Here is a 17,061-nt window from a genome sequence, read left to right as displayed (position 1 = left end):
GCCACTTGGTGGGATGGCAAGCAGCTGGCTGCAGACAGATGTCTGAGAGCTCTTGCACGGAGCCAGCCCGTGGCAGCCTGGCACGGGGCAGGGTAACCATACCAGCATGGCACTGTGTGCCAGATTTATGATTCCCAGCATGGCACTGTGATTTATGATTCCCAGCATGGCACTGTGTGCCAGATTTATGATTCCCAGCTGTGGAGAGGCCAGGACAGAGCAGGGCAGACCGTGTGCTGCTCAGGCACTCAGCAGGGTTCCCAAGGTTCCCATGAACATCACGCAGCATCCTGGCCTTGGTGCACCTTCCAAGGCTGCCCTTCCCCATCAGAACTTGCTGCCCTTCCCCATCAGAACTTGTGGCCAAAGCTGGAGGTGGCTCCCGCAGGGCAGGGCCTGCTGCTGGTTCCCATGGCAGTGATGAAGCCAGAGCTGCTGGGATGGGCAGCTGCTTCTGAGGAGCACCCTTGACCTGTGACATTCCAGTCCCGGGAGCTCTGGAATCCAGAATCATAAAGCATCCATGGTCCAACCTGTCTCCCAGAGCATCCCGGCATTGAAGCCATCCCATATGGAGTGGGAGCGATCCCCAACAGCCTGAGAGCCCTGTTGATCCAGCCCCACATAAACCCAGCCCCAAATGGACCCAGTGCCGAATGGACCAGCCCCACATGGACTCAGCCCCGAATGGACCCAGCTGCACACAGAACTGGCCCCAAATGGACCCAGCTCCACACAGAACCAGCCCCAAATGGACCCAGCTCCACATGGAACCAGCCCCACACAGACCAGCCCCATATAGACCCAGCCCCACAGAGGTCCCAAATGCACCCAGCCCCATACAGACCCAGCCCCAAATGGACCAGCCCCAAATGGACCAGCCCATACAGGCCCAGCCTCACACAGACCCAGCCCCACACAGATCCAGCCCCACAGAGACCCAGCCCCACATGGACCAGCCCCATGTGGAACCCTACAAACCCTACAAAGCCCTACAAAGACCCAGCCTCACACAGATCCAGCCCCAAATGGACCAGCCCCACACAGACCCAGCCCCAAACGGACCCAGCCCCAAACAGACCCAGCCTCACACAGACCCAGCCCCAAACAGACTCAACCCCACACAGACCCAGCCCCATACAGATCCAGCCCCAAACAGATCCAGCCTCTCATGGAGCAGCTCCACGCTGCCACTGTGTCGTTCCAGGATCTGCCTGGCACCGCTGACAGGCAGAATCCTCCATCGTGTGGGTCTGGCTGAGGAGCCAAACAATTGGGAGCTCATTACAGCCTCCCTTTTAATTAAGTGTCTCAAATAGGATGTAATTGCAATGTAATAGCACACGCTATTGTACATTAGTTAAATACAAAGGGATTATTAAGAGTATGTTTTAAAGGCTTTCCAGTACCCGATTGAGTAAACAGTTGCTAAATTTCGATAAATAACTTTTAAAATCTACATTAAATAAGCAGTTAAGTGTATTTAGGATACTTTCTTTTTTTTTTTTTTCCCAGAATTGCTCCAGTCAGAGAGTCCTGGGTTATAATCTCAGTATTTCACTGGTAATAGGGTTGTGCCTGCTCATATCTGTTTGTTCTGCCTCAAAGATCCTGCTGGGTGTGGCAAGCTCGGCTGCTGACATCTGCAGGCTCTAAACCCTTCCCATTCCCACAGCCCAGAGGAGCTGGAAGTGTGCTCAGCCCTATTTTACAAGTACAGAATTAAGGCACAGAAGAGCAAAGCCATTTGTTCAAAGCCATGCAGGGAGTCTGTAATAGAGCAGAAGAGGAGCCAACAACAGATCAAAAACTATTTCTCTAAAAATAAGGCTTTGAAAATCCAGAAAGGAAATGTGGCTCTAACAAAACACTCTGTTATGATCAAAAATGCAATTAGTCATTACTGACTTTGGTAATGAATGTACAAATGTCCCATGACCCCCAAAACCTAACAAACATCTCCATCCATTTCCTACTTGTGCCCAGGGGATGCCAGCTGGACTGACGACAGTGGGTGGGCACTGAGTGATCCCTGGGGGCAGCTCTTGCCTCTGTTGCACCAGAAAATTCTGTCCAAGGTTGCACATCACAAAAAAAAGAGGTGTCATCACCCTGGGAGCCACGGCAAGGAATAATTTAGCGCTCCCTTAACCTTTGTAAGGCTGATCTTGAGCTCCCTGCTGCTCCCTGCAGCTGGGGTGTTCCTGCTGGGAGTGACTGGAGCATCCCCAGGAGGAGTGAGTCAAAGCTGCTGTCCTGTGAAGTGGCACAGAGGCCCTGGTGGCATTTGGGGGACAGGACACTACGGGGGGCACGGCTGAACTCAGCCTGGCTGTCAGGGTGGGAGCAGGAGCAGCGATGGCTGCCCCGAGGCTCTGGCACAGGGACCCCTCAGGGATGCTGGAAAGCCACCGTGTGCTGGGCTGGGACAGTGCACTGCCCTGGAGGGCTCCAGGGTGGCTCAGCACTGGCAACCAGCCCCGGGTGATGGGAGTGTGAAAAATGGGTATTATATATTGGCTTTTCCCAAACATTCAAATGAATATTATGTGTGTTATGTTAGAAAGTGATGCTGTATTAATTTTCTTAAGTAGTGTGTTAAATAGAGTTTTAGGTTATAATGTAATGATACTTTTTTTAAAGAGAGGATTCGCACCAGATAGCAGCCACAGGACACCTGAATCTTTCAGAGAAAAAAAAATATTGCTCCATTATCAGAAAAAACAAACTTCTTCCTGCCTCCTCAGCCCTGAAGACGCCGTCAGGATTCAGAGGAAGAAGCTGACACTGACCAGACAGAATCCTTGGTTTGAATGGAATTTATGCATCATGTGTGAGGTGTAGGAATATGCAACAGGCTGTTGCTTTTAAGGGTTAATCCTCTGCTAACATGGGTGCTTTTTTGGGCTTATTTTGCCCAGAAAAGGTACCCAGACCCTCCATAACTATTTGTTTTTATTGTCTCATATTGTCCTAAATCCTAATTGTTCAAATTTTTATTACTCTAATTATATTACTATTTTCATAACCATTTCATTACTATTAAACTCTTAAAATTCTCAAACCAAGTGATTGGCATTTTTCACAGGAGCCACTGGGCAGGCTCGGGCCACTGAGCCCCTGTGCCAGCCAGCCCCGCTGGGGAGGCTAAAATCTCTCTAAAACCTTGTCCCTGCTCCCAGCTCCTTGTCCAGAGCTTCCAGCTCCTGTTCTCCCCCTGCAAAGCAGAAATGCTCCTTTCAGAAGTGTCACCTCCCCTGCTGCACGCTGTTGAACAAGGTAACACTAATGAAGGAGCTGAGAAGTCGGGACTCTTCAAGCAAGTGCTCTGAAAAATTAATGAGGAGCTGCAGAAGAACATAAATAATCCGTGCTCCCCGTTAGAGGTGGTTAGCACCTTCACAGGGATCCAGGGAAAACCTGCCCTGGCACCACCATTCTCCTTTGGAATCACTGTCCTGGAGATTTTGTCAGCTGGAGTCAAAGGATAGTTAACCCTTTCACACCTGAGCTGTTTTGAAATAATTATTGTTAATCTAAATCAAAAGTGACAGCTTAACCGGTGGCAGAAATGGATATATATATAAACCAAAACGAAGTTGCACGGCCTCAGAGGAAAAATCATTAGCTCCCTGGTGGGTTTACAAGTAATTTGCCAGCAATAAAAATGCAAAAACACATTTTGGTGCGCAATGATCATAAATAATCCTTGGACAAGATTTCTTTCTAGGACTCACAAGTCCACTCCCTTAATGGCAAGTTTTATTACCCTGGTTTCTCTGTGTTCTGTTACAAAATGTTGCTGTCAGAACAATTTACGAATTACAGCCCTGTCGGTATCAACTTCCATAATTCATATGGAAATTGGTTTCCCCACAAACCCTCACAGAGCACAAAGAGTCGTGTAACCACATAGAATGACCTTAACAACACAGAATATAGAGACCAGGTGCCTGGGCCAGCATTAAATATCCATCCCAGGCTGCCGGCACCTCACAGCATCTTTAGGAAGCCAGGAGCATTCAGGGGGTTCTGTTCCCAAGCAAAAATCTCATCCAGCTGCTGAGGAAACTCTGAATTTTCTTAAAATTCAGCATTTTCTTAAAATACCAGGAAGTACAGCTTGTTCTGGATTTCAGCTGTGCTCATCTCTTCCCTCCACTTTTGAGGCCTGGGGATGAGGAGGGGAGTTCAGCAGCTGAGATGAAAGTCACAGAGGGAGTGGCTGTGCCAGGGGCACCGAGGGTGCGTGTGTGTGATCCTTGGAGTGGGAGAGAGAAGGAAAGGGAGTGACAGTCAGTTAGGTGGGAATTGCCTCCGAAAAATTCTAAAGTGAATGCAAATCCGAGGTGTAAAGAGAGGGATCTGCAGCTCAGGCTGGATTTTGGGTGCTGTGTGCCATTGCTCTCCCTTCAGCTGGAGGAAACGGATCCGGCAACTGAAATTGCCACATTGCATGGATGAAGTTGCACTGCAGAAAAGAAAACCAAATAGAAACCACTGCATTAATGTCCAAGAAAATTAAGCAAAGATGGTTCCGACTATTTTGTTTACTATCCTTTACAAATAGAGGGGCACACATCTACAGTCAGCTCTGGCTATTGGAATGCACCACAGGGTAGAAGGTAGCTGCTCAAAGAACTGAGCACTTCTTGTATTCAACACCTCATTTGTAACTTTAACCTAAAGGAAATTTGGTAAACTGTGCAGGGACAAGCCCTCCATTTTAAAAAACATTATCAGCTTCATCTAAGATTTTGCAACATCCATTCTGGACAGCCCTTTTGCTATGATGTAGGTGAATAGGAGAGAAAACTGCAGAGCCTATTTCCATTCAAATATTATGAGCCAAGCTGAGATGCCACCCTGAAGCAAATCACCCAGGGTCTTACTCTGAATTTTGTCTAAGCACAGATGACAAAAACTGCTTTTGCAGAAATAAAAATTCCCAAGAAGAAAAGTGCATAAAATGAGGAAGAAAATGGTTTTCTTTCCCGATAAAGAAAGAGCAGGTCCTTAAGATTTTATAGACCAGAGATTTAAACCAAGAACACCCTTTTTACAGGTCCCTGGTTCAGCTTAAAATGGTAATGGCATTGCTGCTGAAACAAACAGCACCTGCAGCTGCAGGAGGTGCTGGGCTCTGCAGAACAGCTTGGGTGGGAGGGACAGGGATTCAGAGGATTCTCCCGCAGCTCTTGTCCCCTCCTCCCATCCCAGGGACATTCTGGAGAGCTGCTGTCACCATGGGAAGCAGGACAGCAGCCACCAGCTCCTGCTCTGGGAGCTCCGTGGGGCTCTGCCACACCACGAGGTTTCAGTCTCGGTTAAGTTCTCAGCTTTTGATGAGATGGCTCAAATCAGGAAAATCCCGTCTCTGTGCCAGATAGATAAAACTGAAAGTTATTAAAGCAAAATCTTTTTCCTGCCCAGAAAGTACCTAACATGTGGCAATAGCAAAATCATCAGCGTTTCTGCCATCGTAAGCCCAAAAAACAAATTGGATTTTGAATGAAGCACATGGAACAGTGGCCTTTGTGTACAACTTATCCTGACCTCTGAAAGTAATGGCATTTTGTCTCCAATTCTACTGCTAATCGCAAATGCTGAATTCTGAATATTCACATTTGAGAGGGATTCATGGCTTGATTGTTTCAGAAATCTGAATGCCCCCGAGGAGAAGTTCCTCTCCTGTAGGAGCAGTGTTAGCTGAAGTTCCCAGGCCTATTCTCAGAACAGTTTCCTGCCCAGCCCGAACACCCAGACTGTGGGAGGCTGAACCCAGGCTCCTCTTTCCCAGCTAAACCACCCATGAGCTCCAGACTTGGCAGCTGTGACTCCTCTTACTCCCTCCTACAGTTCCTTCCCTAGCTCAGCCCTTTCCCAACTCACAGAGGACAGACACATCAAATTCCACGTACCCCAGTTGTGAAAAATGCCTATTATATGACTGGCTTTTTGCAAATATTAAAATGAATATTGTATGTGTTATGTTAGAAAGTTATGCTGTATTAATCATTTTAAGCAGCGTGTTAAATATAATTTTAGGCTACAACAGAATATTAAAATAGAAACGATGCGATGTAAGGTACTTTTCTAACTAGCTCAAGGAATGGATAAGATAATCAAGAAATTATTTGCACAGAGATACCAGCAACAAGACACTAAAATCCCAATAATATTGCAGGAAGAACCAGGCTCCTTCTGCCTCCTTTCAGACTCCACAGAGCCAAACCATGATTTACAAGATGAAGGGGGAAAAGTTGACAATAAACAGGAAAATCCCTAGTTTGAAAGGAATGTTTGCATCATGTATGAGATATATGAATATGCAACAAGCTGTTGCTTTTAAGGGTTAATCCTTTGTTAGCAGACATGCTTTTTTGAGGAAAGCATCTGAAGGTTCATAATTATTTGCTTTTTTATTGTCCTAACTCTGATTGTCCAAATCCTTATTGCTCTAATTTATATATATATATTTATATATTTATAGAATATATTTATATATAATTAATATTTTATATATTTATTTATAATTTATGTATTTCATATATATTTATTTATATTTTTATTTATTTTTATATTTTTTATTTATTTATATTTTACATTTTTATAACCATTTCGTTACTATTAAGCTTTAAAAATTTTTAAAACAAGTGATTGGTATTTTTCACACCAGCCCTTGGGCTGCACAGCACCAGTGTACCCCCCCAGCCATGGGGAATCACACCCCACCCGGGCTGAGCCCCCTCTGCTGGGCCAGGACACGGCTCCAAACCAGGACAGAGACCCCAAAGCAGATTAAGAGCAGTTCAAGCAGCCAGTAATGCAGAGCAGAGACCAGAGCACGAGTGACCTGAAGCATGATTTGCAGTGAATGTCTTTTCCCCTCATAAATAGGAGAGACACAGTGGGACGATTATCCACCCAGATTTATCTCCTCAGCTCTGTGTATATCCTTCTGTGCTTAAAAATGTCTCACTGCCCTTTGCGTTATTGCATTGCCCTTTACATTCATAGCACATAAACCTCTCAAGTACTGTAAAACTTACAAGGTGTAATATAACGTCGGGGGGGTTTCTTTTACACACCATAAACAGAAGTCACTGGGAAAGGAAAGGAGCAAAGAAAGGGAGACATTACTTGGCCTGACAACAGTACAGGAGGAAAATATATATACAAGTATACATATATATACTTAAAATCCCGAGCTGGATTGATTATCTGGCATTGATGGATCACCTGAATGTGTTACGTAGATAAGGAAATTGATTGTTCAATAAATCACTGTCTGCACTAAGAATCCTGTGTTAAAAAAGAAAGGGAAAATATTATAAATCTGTCTTGCACGGGCAAAGAAAAAGCTTAAGCTTTTAAGGTTAATCATGATGTACCTTTTGCTGCACGTCTGATAAAAGAATATCGTCTCAGAGTTCTGCAGTGCTAAAGGACCGGTGTCTGTCCCGAGGCTCTCTAGGGAGGGAACCTCCCTGGCATGGCTGAGGGGCTGTTCTTCGTGCCAGCAGTGGGCAGGGTGATCTGACAGAGCCCCAGGGGTACGTCAGCCCCATCCCTGGAAGTGTTCAAGGCCAGGTTGGACAAGGCTTGGAGCAACCTGGGATGGTGGAAGGTGTCCCTGCCCATGGCAGGGGGGTGGAATGAGCTGAGCTTTGATGTCCCTTCCAACCCAAAGCATTCCGAGATTCTGTGACATCCAGCCTTGTCTCCTCTGCCGAGCAGGTGCTGTGGCTTTGTTCCGTTCAGAACAGAATCCACCCAACACAAAACTCCTGCTGCAGCCAGGAAAAAGCCCCCTCAGCCCATGCGCCTAGGCAGGCACGGTGTCTCACAGGGGGTGGAATTTAAAATCACTGCGGTGACTTCCCTCAGGGTGCTTTGAATTCACTGCAAAACTAACCAACAAGTCTAACACCTCAGTCCCCATAGACAGCCGTAACTCAGCTAAATTTGTGGGTTACACCAGATTTTATTTACTGTTTCATCCTGGGAGAAGAGTGCGAGCTGACAGCCGTCTATTCATTAGAGTGGGGGAAGCCGCCCACGGCGACGCCGCTGCTCTCCCCGAACACTTCCACGGCTCTAACCAAGTCTGGGTTCTGCAGTACCAGCTCTGCTATTTTAGGAATGACGTACGTCCTCCTCACCTGGGAGCTGGTGAGCTCAGAGATCTGGTCTGTTCACCCCCAAGTCCCCAGTGGGAACAAAGGACATGCCACAGCCATCAGATGTCATTACCAGACAATGAGTGCCCAGTGGCCTCTGCCAGGGCAGTCTGTGGCCTCATCCCACTCCTTGCTGGAGGAAGGAGCCACCATTTCCCCCCAGCTGGTGCTCCTGAAGCTGCTGCTTGCAGGTGCCAAGGATAAATTGGAATCTGTCTCAAAAGCCTGTGTAACACTGGGTGCTCCAGTCCCAGGGGAGCTGGGTACCCCTTCGAGGGGATCCCCAGTGCCCAATTTCCAGAACAATGAGCAATGAGCAAAGTGCAAGGCCCAAATTCATTAATTCATCTGAATGCTTATGTAATTTTAAGTCTTTGTTTTGTGCCTTTGGTATTAGCTGGTTTATCTGTGCTTAAAAACTTCTCCAAACGTCCCCACAGAATCCTTTGGAAGCCCAGTCCTTCCTGCTGCTTTCCAGGTCACGCTGCTGTCCCAGGCACAACGAGCTGATACAAAATGTGCCAGTTGTTCCCTTGCTACTTCCCAGTTCTGATTTTTATTCTCTGAATCTGACCCCACACAGCGGAGTGCAGCTTGTTGGCTGGGACACAGCAAAAAAAAAGCTGAAGTCTAACGAGGTCCCTGGACTAAAGTATTAAATAATACAGATACTGTGTGGTGCCCAAGGCTGGTGTCTGCTCTCCTCTCTTTCTGCCAGTGCTGCAGAGCTGAGCAGCGTGGGGGAAGCTCAGAGCAGCTCTGGGGTTGCCTCTGACGCAGGGGTACCCCACGCTCTCCTCAGCCGCTTGCAGCTGAACCACGTTTTCCTGACGATCTTCCCTGCCAGAAATAACAGAGCAGTCACATCCCTGTTTGTGAATTCATGCTCAGCATCTCGCTGCAGATTTAAAGCACAAGGACCCAGGTAATGCTGGCGTGGTGAGAGTCTCACGGTGCAAACCTGAGCAGAGAAGCTGTGGCTTCCCCGGGGGCAGCACAGCAAAGGCGGGTGAGAGGAGCCAGAAGGGGTTAACAAATGCAACCAGAAAGAAAAGCTGGTGCAGGAGCAATGGCAAAGCAGCGACCTGAGCCCTCCACCTGCTTTAAGAGCTCTCGCTTGTGCTAAGGACCTGCATCTATTTTAGTCTTTTTTACAAGTGGTAAATAGCAGCTCATCATCCCTGTTTTCACTGTCAGTAACACCAATCGATGTATCAATGCATGAGCCCCCATCCCACTGAAATCCCCTCTGCACCGGCCCACACTGCAGCAATCCCTGCCTGGCAAACCGAGCCGGATTCTCTAAGGGGCACAGCACCCCTGTTCCACAGCTCGTCCTGCCATGGAGCAGTTCTTGTCCTCTCGTTCAGCCCTCAGCTCCTCTCAACGTTTCCCTCTGTCCCCCCTCGCCTGTGGTTCTGGTGCTTTCGACTCGCTATCCGCCTTTCCCAGAGGCTTCCCGCCCGTGCTCTGCTTGCACAGGGAACAGCCCAGACAGCACCGCGGGAAAGCTGCAGCCGAGAGGAGGCGAAGGAGACGGCGAAACTGGGGAGACACACGTTACACTGGATTAGGAGGCTTAGTGCTGGCTGCAAACACCGCTCCGGGCGGATTAGCCACCGTGTCTCATCCACGAGAGATTCCAGCATCTCCAGCATCTCTGCTGGCCCAGCTCCGTGCGAGAGCTGGAGATGCGTGCTGTTTGGGGAGGAGAGACTCCAGCACCGCAGCTCTGCTGGCCCAGCTCCGTGCGAGAGCTGGAGATCCGCGCTGCTCCAGGAGACACTCCAGCATGCCCAGCATCTCTGCTGGTACAGCTCAGTTCGAGCGCTGGAGATCCGTGCTGTTTTGGGAGGAGACTCCAGCATCTCCAGCATCCCCAGCATCCCCAGCATCTCCAGCATCTCCAGCATCTCCAGCATCCCCAGCATCCCCAGCATCTCCAGCATCCCCAGCATCTCCAGCATCTCCAGCATCCCCAGCATCCCCAGCATCTCCAGCATCCCCAGCATCCCCAGCATCCCCAGCATCCCCAGCATCTCCAGCATCCCCAGCATCTCCAGCATCTCCAGCATCTCCAGCATCCCCAGCATCTCCAGCATCTCCAGCATCCCCAGCATCTCCAGCATCTCCAGCATCCCCAGCATCTCTGCCGGCACAGCTCGGTTCGAGCGCTGGGGATCCGCGCTGCTCGGCGAGCAGGGTGCGGGAGCCGCGGCGGGGCACTGCCCTCTGCCGATGCGGGGCCCGGCTGGGCGCCAGCGCATATCGCGACAGGCGGGGAAGCCGGGCTCCCGACAGGAGCGCTGATTCCCTGGAAGCGCTGCTCCGTACCCAAGGAGCGCCTCGCTGCCCGGGGAGAAAGGGAGCCAGCTCTGCCGGCGACAGAACGGGTTCAGTGTCGCTCGGTGCGGGCGGTGCCGGGCAGCTCTACAGGAACCTTGTGCCAGCATCAGCCCCTGCCTGGTTTCGTTAATAAAAACGCCCAGATGCAGAGATTCGGTCATAGAGGTGGATTTGCACCTGCTGGTGGTAAAACCAGAGGTGACACTGCAGCACGAGAGGAGGTGCCATGCCACAGGAGCGTGTCACTGTGTCCCGGCGTGTGTCACTGTGTCCCGGTGTGTGTCACTGTGTCCCAGGGTGTCAGTGTGTCCTGGTGAGTGTCAGGGTGTCCCAGTGTGTGTCAGTGTGTCCCAGAGTGTGTCAGAGTGTCTCAGTGTGTGTCACTGTGTCCTGGTGTGTGTCAGTGTGTCCTGGTGAGTGTCATGGTGTCCCAGTGTGTGTCACTGTGTCCTGATGTGTGTCACAGCGTCCCAGTGTGTGTCCCAGTGTCCCAGAGTGTGTCAGTGTGTCCTGGTGAGTGTCCCAGTGTCCCGGTGTGTGTCAGGGTGTCCAGGTGTGTCTCACAGTGTCCCAGTGTCAGGAGATGTGCAGCCACCTCTCTCCACACACGACCAGCCCACCAAGGCTCCCTCACCCCTCAAGCCGTGCCCACCTCCTGCTGCCCCCAGCCCGAGGGTGTCCAAGTGCCCCGAGGCAGCAGCCCAGCACGGAGCTGTCTGCTTTGGTGTCTCTCCTGCCTCGTGATAAATGAGAGTCTATTCTTTTCTGCTGTGTGGTTTGATCTTAATTTCCTGTATGAAGTTCTCGAGAGAATGCCAAGATCAAATAATTAGACTATTCTGAGATAAAGAGTTAACATTGTTATTCAAATGTATTCAGAATTCATTTACCACCAAACAATTTACACTGCCGCCCTCCTATCCTGCTGAAATTACCAGAATGTGTTATCTGACACACAAAGCATCTCGTGACCTGAAATAACTTTATCAACCGTGAAATGCTTGAGCAGTGGGTGCACGGTCACAGAAATGCCCAAGGGAATGCAGGAGAAGCTACAAAGGCAAAAAGTGATTTGAAACCACCCTGGTGCCATCCCCTGCCAGCCTCCCCAAAGAACACTGGCCACTCTGGTCACCAGGCACGAGCTGGGCAGAAAAGCCCTGGAGCTGCCTTGCTGAGCACTCCAGCATTCGTGTCCCCCATGGATGTGCAGCTCCCAGCCCTTGGGTGCTGCCTTTTCAGCCTGGAAAAGCCTGTTTCTGCTTTATTTTTAAAAATACAACTTCATTTGCAGAGTGTGGGAAGGTGGTTTCAAAATAAAATTCCTGACAGGCATAATAAGCCTCAGAAAAGCCAATCACACAGAGCAGGATAATTATCCACAGAATTTGTTTTCTATGTATTTGTGTAAAATAATCAATGATATTTTTCTCACACAGAGTCCAATTTGATTGTATTTTCTGTGTTACTTGCAAATCATACAAACAATCAATGCTCTGACCCCTTCTTTATGCAAACACAGCTTAGAAAGACACTACAAGAAACAAAATCCGATAAATTCCTCATGCCAGGGTTGTTTGTTTAAGAGCTTTGCTGGAGACTGATCCTGCTCACAGCGACTTCAGAGATACAGGAGTGGGACTGTCAGACATGCTTGAGGTGGGATTATTGCTACAAACATCAGCAGGAATAGAGCCTCAGTAAAAAACCTGGCACAAAAGTGAGGACCCAGACGTGGAGGTGATGCCTTTTATAATGGAGCGAGGAAAATGAACCCATTCCCTGGCCTGGCACACTCCTCCTGCAGAGGGGCACACAGCTGGGCTTGGGGTGACCCAGGGGCAGGCTGGGACCCTGCCTGTCCCCTTGCCCACACAGGGGGGCACATCAAGGGCACTCCTGGCAGGAGTGGGGTGGCCAAGGGCAATGATGGCAGCAGGGCAGCGTGGTGTCACCTTTTCAGCAGCACCTGAGTGCAAACCCTCTCAGAACCCCCCAAATCCAGCTCCTGCTGCCTGCCCAGTGCCAGGGGTCTGTTCATCACAATTTACTGATCTCAACCCACTGGCATCCGATCCGCACCGTGTCTCGCTAACACATCATCCCTCAAAGAATCACTCGGAGGAATTCCCGGTGATGCTTCACCAAGAAAACGGGGCTGCTGGAGCCGCCAGTCGTGCTCCACCTGCGCCACCCATCCCGCCCTGCTTTGTCAGGGACGGTGCCATCAGCTCTGCAAAATGGCACCGGGCTCTGTCTGCGCGCTGAAGGGCTACTGCTGCTTTTTAATCCGAGTGCAGGGTTAGACAAACGGGCTCGCCACGGTCCCATAACCACCTGGCTGGCCCTCCTTTCCGCTGCGATAGTGCAAATGCTCAGCAGCTCCTGGTAGCAGGGCGAAGCGCCGGAGCTCAGCCGCAGTGAGGGCGGGCAGCAGCGCAGGATCCCCAGCGGGGTGAACACGGGCAGCTCCTGACACCACCACCCTCCTCTGCCTCCGCTCCAGGGCAGCTCGGAGCTGAATTGAGCACTCGGGTGGTGTTTTCTGATACGGCGTTTTCAAATATTTAACAGATTGCGTAATAACCGAGCAGCTGTTGAAGAAGCTTCAGATACAAACTCCTGCTTTAAAAACCCATCTTGTAACAAGGCACAGATTTTCTTTGTACGGGTGCATGTATAGATTATGTTTAGATGTGTAGATTAAATATTTATATTTTACCAGTGAGAGAAAGAGCGCTTTTGGCTTTTTCTTCCCTTTCTTAGATATCTCTCCCTGTATTTATTTTAATAGTCAGCTTCACAGGGAAAGAAGAGAGCTTTGAGAAGTTACCTGCTTTCTCTCTGGTTTGATTTTCAGTGCTAAACAAATAGTTACTTAAGTGCTTTGCACTTCTTGGAATAACCTAATAATTAAAATAATTACTTGAAAGCCAGGGCAGCTTTGCACAAATTAATGCAGGGCAAAAAGCTGCAGTTTTCCAGTGGGCTGAAAAAGAGGTCACAAAATGATGCCAGTTTTAGCTGAGAGAGAAGGTAAACACAGATCTCCCTGCAGCCCTGATTAAAGCCTTTTCCTGATCTTTTAAGTTTCTTACTTTGCTGATCAAGAAGGTGGCTCGATGAGGCGCTGACTGTTGTGGGATTTCTCAGCAGGTAAAGCGAGGCTGTTCCTGCCAAGGCACGGCAGTGCTGGCAGTGGCACAGCTGTGCTCCTGCAGCGGGCAACCCTTCCTCCCTTCCTGCCCTCCTGCCTCCATCCCTCCCTGCCTGCCTCCATCTCTCCCTCCCTGCCTCCATCTCTCTCTCCCTGCCTCCATCCCTCCCTGCCTGCCTCCATCTCTCCCTCCCTGCCTCCAACCCTCCCTCCCTGCCTCCATCTCTCCCTGCCTGCCTCCATCTCTCTCTCCCTGCCTCCATCCCTCCCTGCCTGCCTCCATCTCTCCCTCCCTGCCTCCATCCCTCCCTCCCTGCCTCCATCTCTCCCTCCCTGCCTCCATCTCTCCCTCCCTGCCTCCATCCCTCCCTGCCTGCCTCCATCTCTCCCTCCCTGCCTCCAACCATCCCTCCCTGCCTCCATCTCTCCCTCCCTGCCTTCATCCCTCCCTGCCTGCCCGGTGAAGGGGAGCAGAGCTGCAGCAGACCCAAGTGCTTTCGTGGAGGGCTGGCAGCAGCCTCTGCATTGAAATCTCCTCTGTCCTTTTGTGCAATTGCTTTGAGCCTAAAAAAAACCCATCTTCAGGACAACTGAGGCACTGGGAGTCGAGACTAAACATCTCCACAGAGCCCCCAGGGATACTCCTGAGCCTGAATATCCCCCATGAGCCAGGTGAGCGTTCCCTGGAGTCTCAGCAGCCGCCAGCCCCAGCGGCCTCAGCCCGTTCCCCACGAGCATCTGCCACAGCTGCAGCTGCCCCTCGCCGCCTCCTCGGAGCGCCAGCCTGGCAGCAGCCGGCTCTGGCCACCCAGAATCAGGCCCGCTGCTGCCAAGCCCAAAGCAGGAGGAGCTGCCAGCCCGGCAGCCCAGCTGCCACAGCCCCCCTGCACACGGCTCACGGTCCCGAAGGCGGTCAGAGCCCTGGCACCTGCCGGGGAGGGAAACTCCGCCACAGCACTGCGGTGCTCGCGGTGGGGACAGGCTGGTGACACACAGTGGGGGGGGGTCTCATAGCAGGACGCCTCCTCCCCGCTCCTGCAGTGGGACTGGCGAAGCCCAGCGCGCCCTGTGAGCTTTCCTGGGAGTGGGTTTGTGTGGCACAAAACATTTCCAGCTGTTCCAGGCGGAGGCTGAGCATACTAAACAGCTTGGCTCTGGTGAAAGTTCAGCAGCCGCCAGGGCCCCAGGCCAGAGGCAGATCCATTAACCTTTTCCACCAATATTTCTGGCACCACAATGTGCAGGGGATAACATCTGCCTGGAGCGCCCCATTCACAGAAGTCTGGGGGATAGCAGATGCTCACTCTGCAGGCATCAAGCCCTTGTCCATGAGATGATCTGGGCCATGCAGCCACTTCAAGCCGTGCTGGAGGTGACAGTGTTTCACTTCAAAAAGCACCTGTCCCTCAGGAGCAGCATTTTTCTCTTTCTGGCTTTCACATTGCTGCTGTGCAGTTGCACTGGCATAAGTAAGACCCATTTTTTTTTTCCCAGTTAAAATTATTCACAAATCTATTCAGTTTTCACTGGTTTCTCTGAGTTAAAATTTGAACCGTCAAAAGACAGGTAAACATGTCCTTGTAATTTTTAGTGGGCAGACAGCAAATCCCTGGGAATGTGTACCAATGGCAAAGTGCATGGGATGTAACAGAAATCAGCGCCGTTCTTTACATGACATGATTAAAACAAGTATCTCGTTTAATTAGAAAAAGAAAGATCGCAGACTCATTCCCAGGATGTTATCTGTGCAATTACTTTATGTAACATTATTAAAAATTAATTTTCCCCAGAACCTCAGCAATTTAATGAAACACGCCTGGTCCTCAGCAGCAGCTGCAGCGGAGCCAGCCCACTGGCATCCTCCAGGCAGCGGGGCTCGGTGCCGCGGGCCCCCCCGGGCTGTCTGTCCCTTGTGCTGGGCACATCCAGCCCTGGGTCGAAGCACCCCTGCACAGCACCCTATTGCCGCAGGCTCAACAGCCTTCCTCGCACCGGCTACCGCAGCCCTCCTCGTCACAAGCTCCGCATCCCCCTCTCCGCGGGCTCGGCATTCCCCATCTCTGCGAGCAAAAATCCTCCTTCTCCAGGGAATCAGCATCCCCCCTCTCTGGGTGCTCGGCACCCCCCGTCTTTGGGGGCTCAGCATCCTCCCTCTCCAGAGGCAAAGCATTCATCCTCTCCGGGAGCAAAGCGTTCCCCTTCCCCGGGGAATCAGCACCCCACTCTCCAGAGGGTCAGCACTCTCCTCTCCTCTTCGCAAGGTGCCCAGCACCCCCAGCGCACCTCGTCCGGGGCGGCTGCTCGCACCGAGAGCGCTGCCCGCTCCGTTCCGGGACACAGCCCCCGCCTCGCCGCGCCGCCGGCACCTTCCGTCCGCCCCGGCACCCGGCAGCGCGTCCCCAGTCCCGGCCGGGGCATCCTTCGCAAGGGGAACCTCCTCCCCGGCATCGGACAGCGCACCCCGCAGCCCCGCGTACCGCGTCCCCGCCGCCGCCCCGGGCAGCGCTCTCCGCCCCGGCCCCGAAGTTCTCCCGCCGCCGCCGGCGGCCCTTACCGATCCGGATGACATGCGGCATCCCGTGCGAGCTCTGTCCCCAGAAGCCGCCGACCAGGAGCGCTGCCCAGTATTCCCAGAGGACGCGGCGAAGCGCCGGCCAGAGATGGGGCATCGTTGGGGAGGGCGCGGGCCGGCGCGGCCCTAGGGCCCCAGGGGCAGCGGGGACGGGGGCGGCTGCTGCCCGGGGCTCAGGCGGAGCGGCCGCTCGGCGCCGGGGCCGGGCGGCTCATGGCACATCTTAGAGCGGCCGCGCCGGCCCGTCCCGCGGCTGCCACAGCTCCGGCCGCTCCCTTCCGCGCCGAGCCGAGCCGAGCCGAGCCGAGCCGAGCCGAGCCGAGCCGAGCCGAGCCGAGCCGAGCCGGGCCGTTCCGCTCCGGGCCGAGCCGTGCGGTGCCGGTGCCGGTCGGGCGGCACCTGCGGAGCCGGGGCTGCCGGTGCGCCCCAGGAGCGGCTCTGTCCCCTCCTACCGCTGATGCGCGGCTCGCGCAAAGCCCCGGAGTGGAGCGAGCACACACCGACACACTCACACCCCCTGACACACACCCCGACACACACCGCGACACACTGACACCCCCTGACACACACCCCGACACACACCGCGACACTGACACGCCGCGACACTGACACACCCCGACACTGACACGCCGCTGACACCCCGGCACGCACCGGCACCCGCCCGCTCCCCCGGGGCGAGGGCAGCGGATGCCAAGGGGACCCTCGGCGGGCACCGCGGGGCGGGGGGCGATGGCGAAGGGGTCTCGGGGGTCTCGGCAGCGCCTCTGTTCCCTCTACCCCCCGACGGAGCCCTGTCCCGCAGA

The 17,061-nt window shown here is 52.3% G+C and overlaps 1 protein-coding gene across 1 annotated transcript in view; it reads right to left on the bottom strand.

Annotated features, from left to right (window-relative positions):
* GRIK3 (glutamate ionotropic receptor kainate type subunit 3) overlaps nucleotides 1–16,838 on the bottom strand; it is a 114,436-nt gene extending 97,598 nt beyond the window's left edge. The window contains exon 1 of the mRNA XM_038160935.1: nucleotides 16,241–16,838. Within this exon, the coding sequence (XP_038016863.1) occupies nucleotides 16,241–16,355 (115 nt within the window). The 5' untranslated portion in view covers nucleotides 16,356–16,838. The remainder of the gene's footprint in view (nucleotides 1–16,240) is intronic.
* Between the last annotated feature and the right edge of the window lie 223 nt (nucleotides 16,839–17,061).

This window comes from Motacilla alba, chromosome 23 (genome assembly GCF_015832195.1).
Source record: "Motacilla alba alba isolate MOTALB_02 chromosome 23, Motacilla_alba_V1.0_pri, whole genome shotgun sequence".
NCBI lineage: Eukaryota > Metazoa > Chordata > Aves > Passeriformes > Motacillidae > Motacilla > Motacilla alba.
This window is presented reverse-complemented; position numbering and strand designations above follow the sequence as displayed.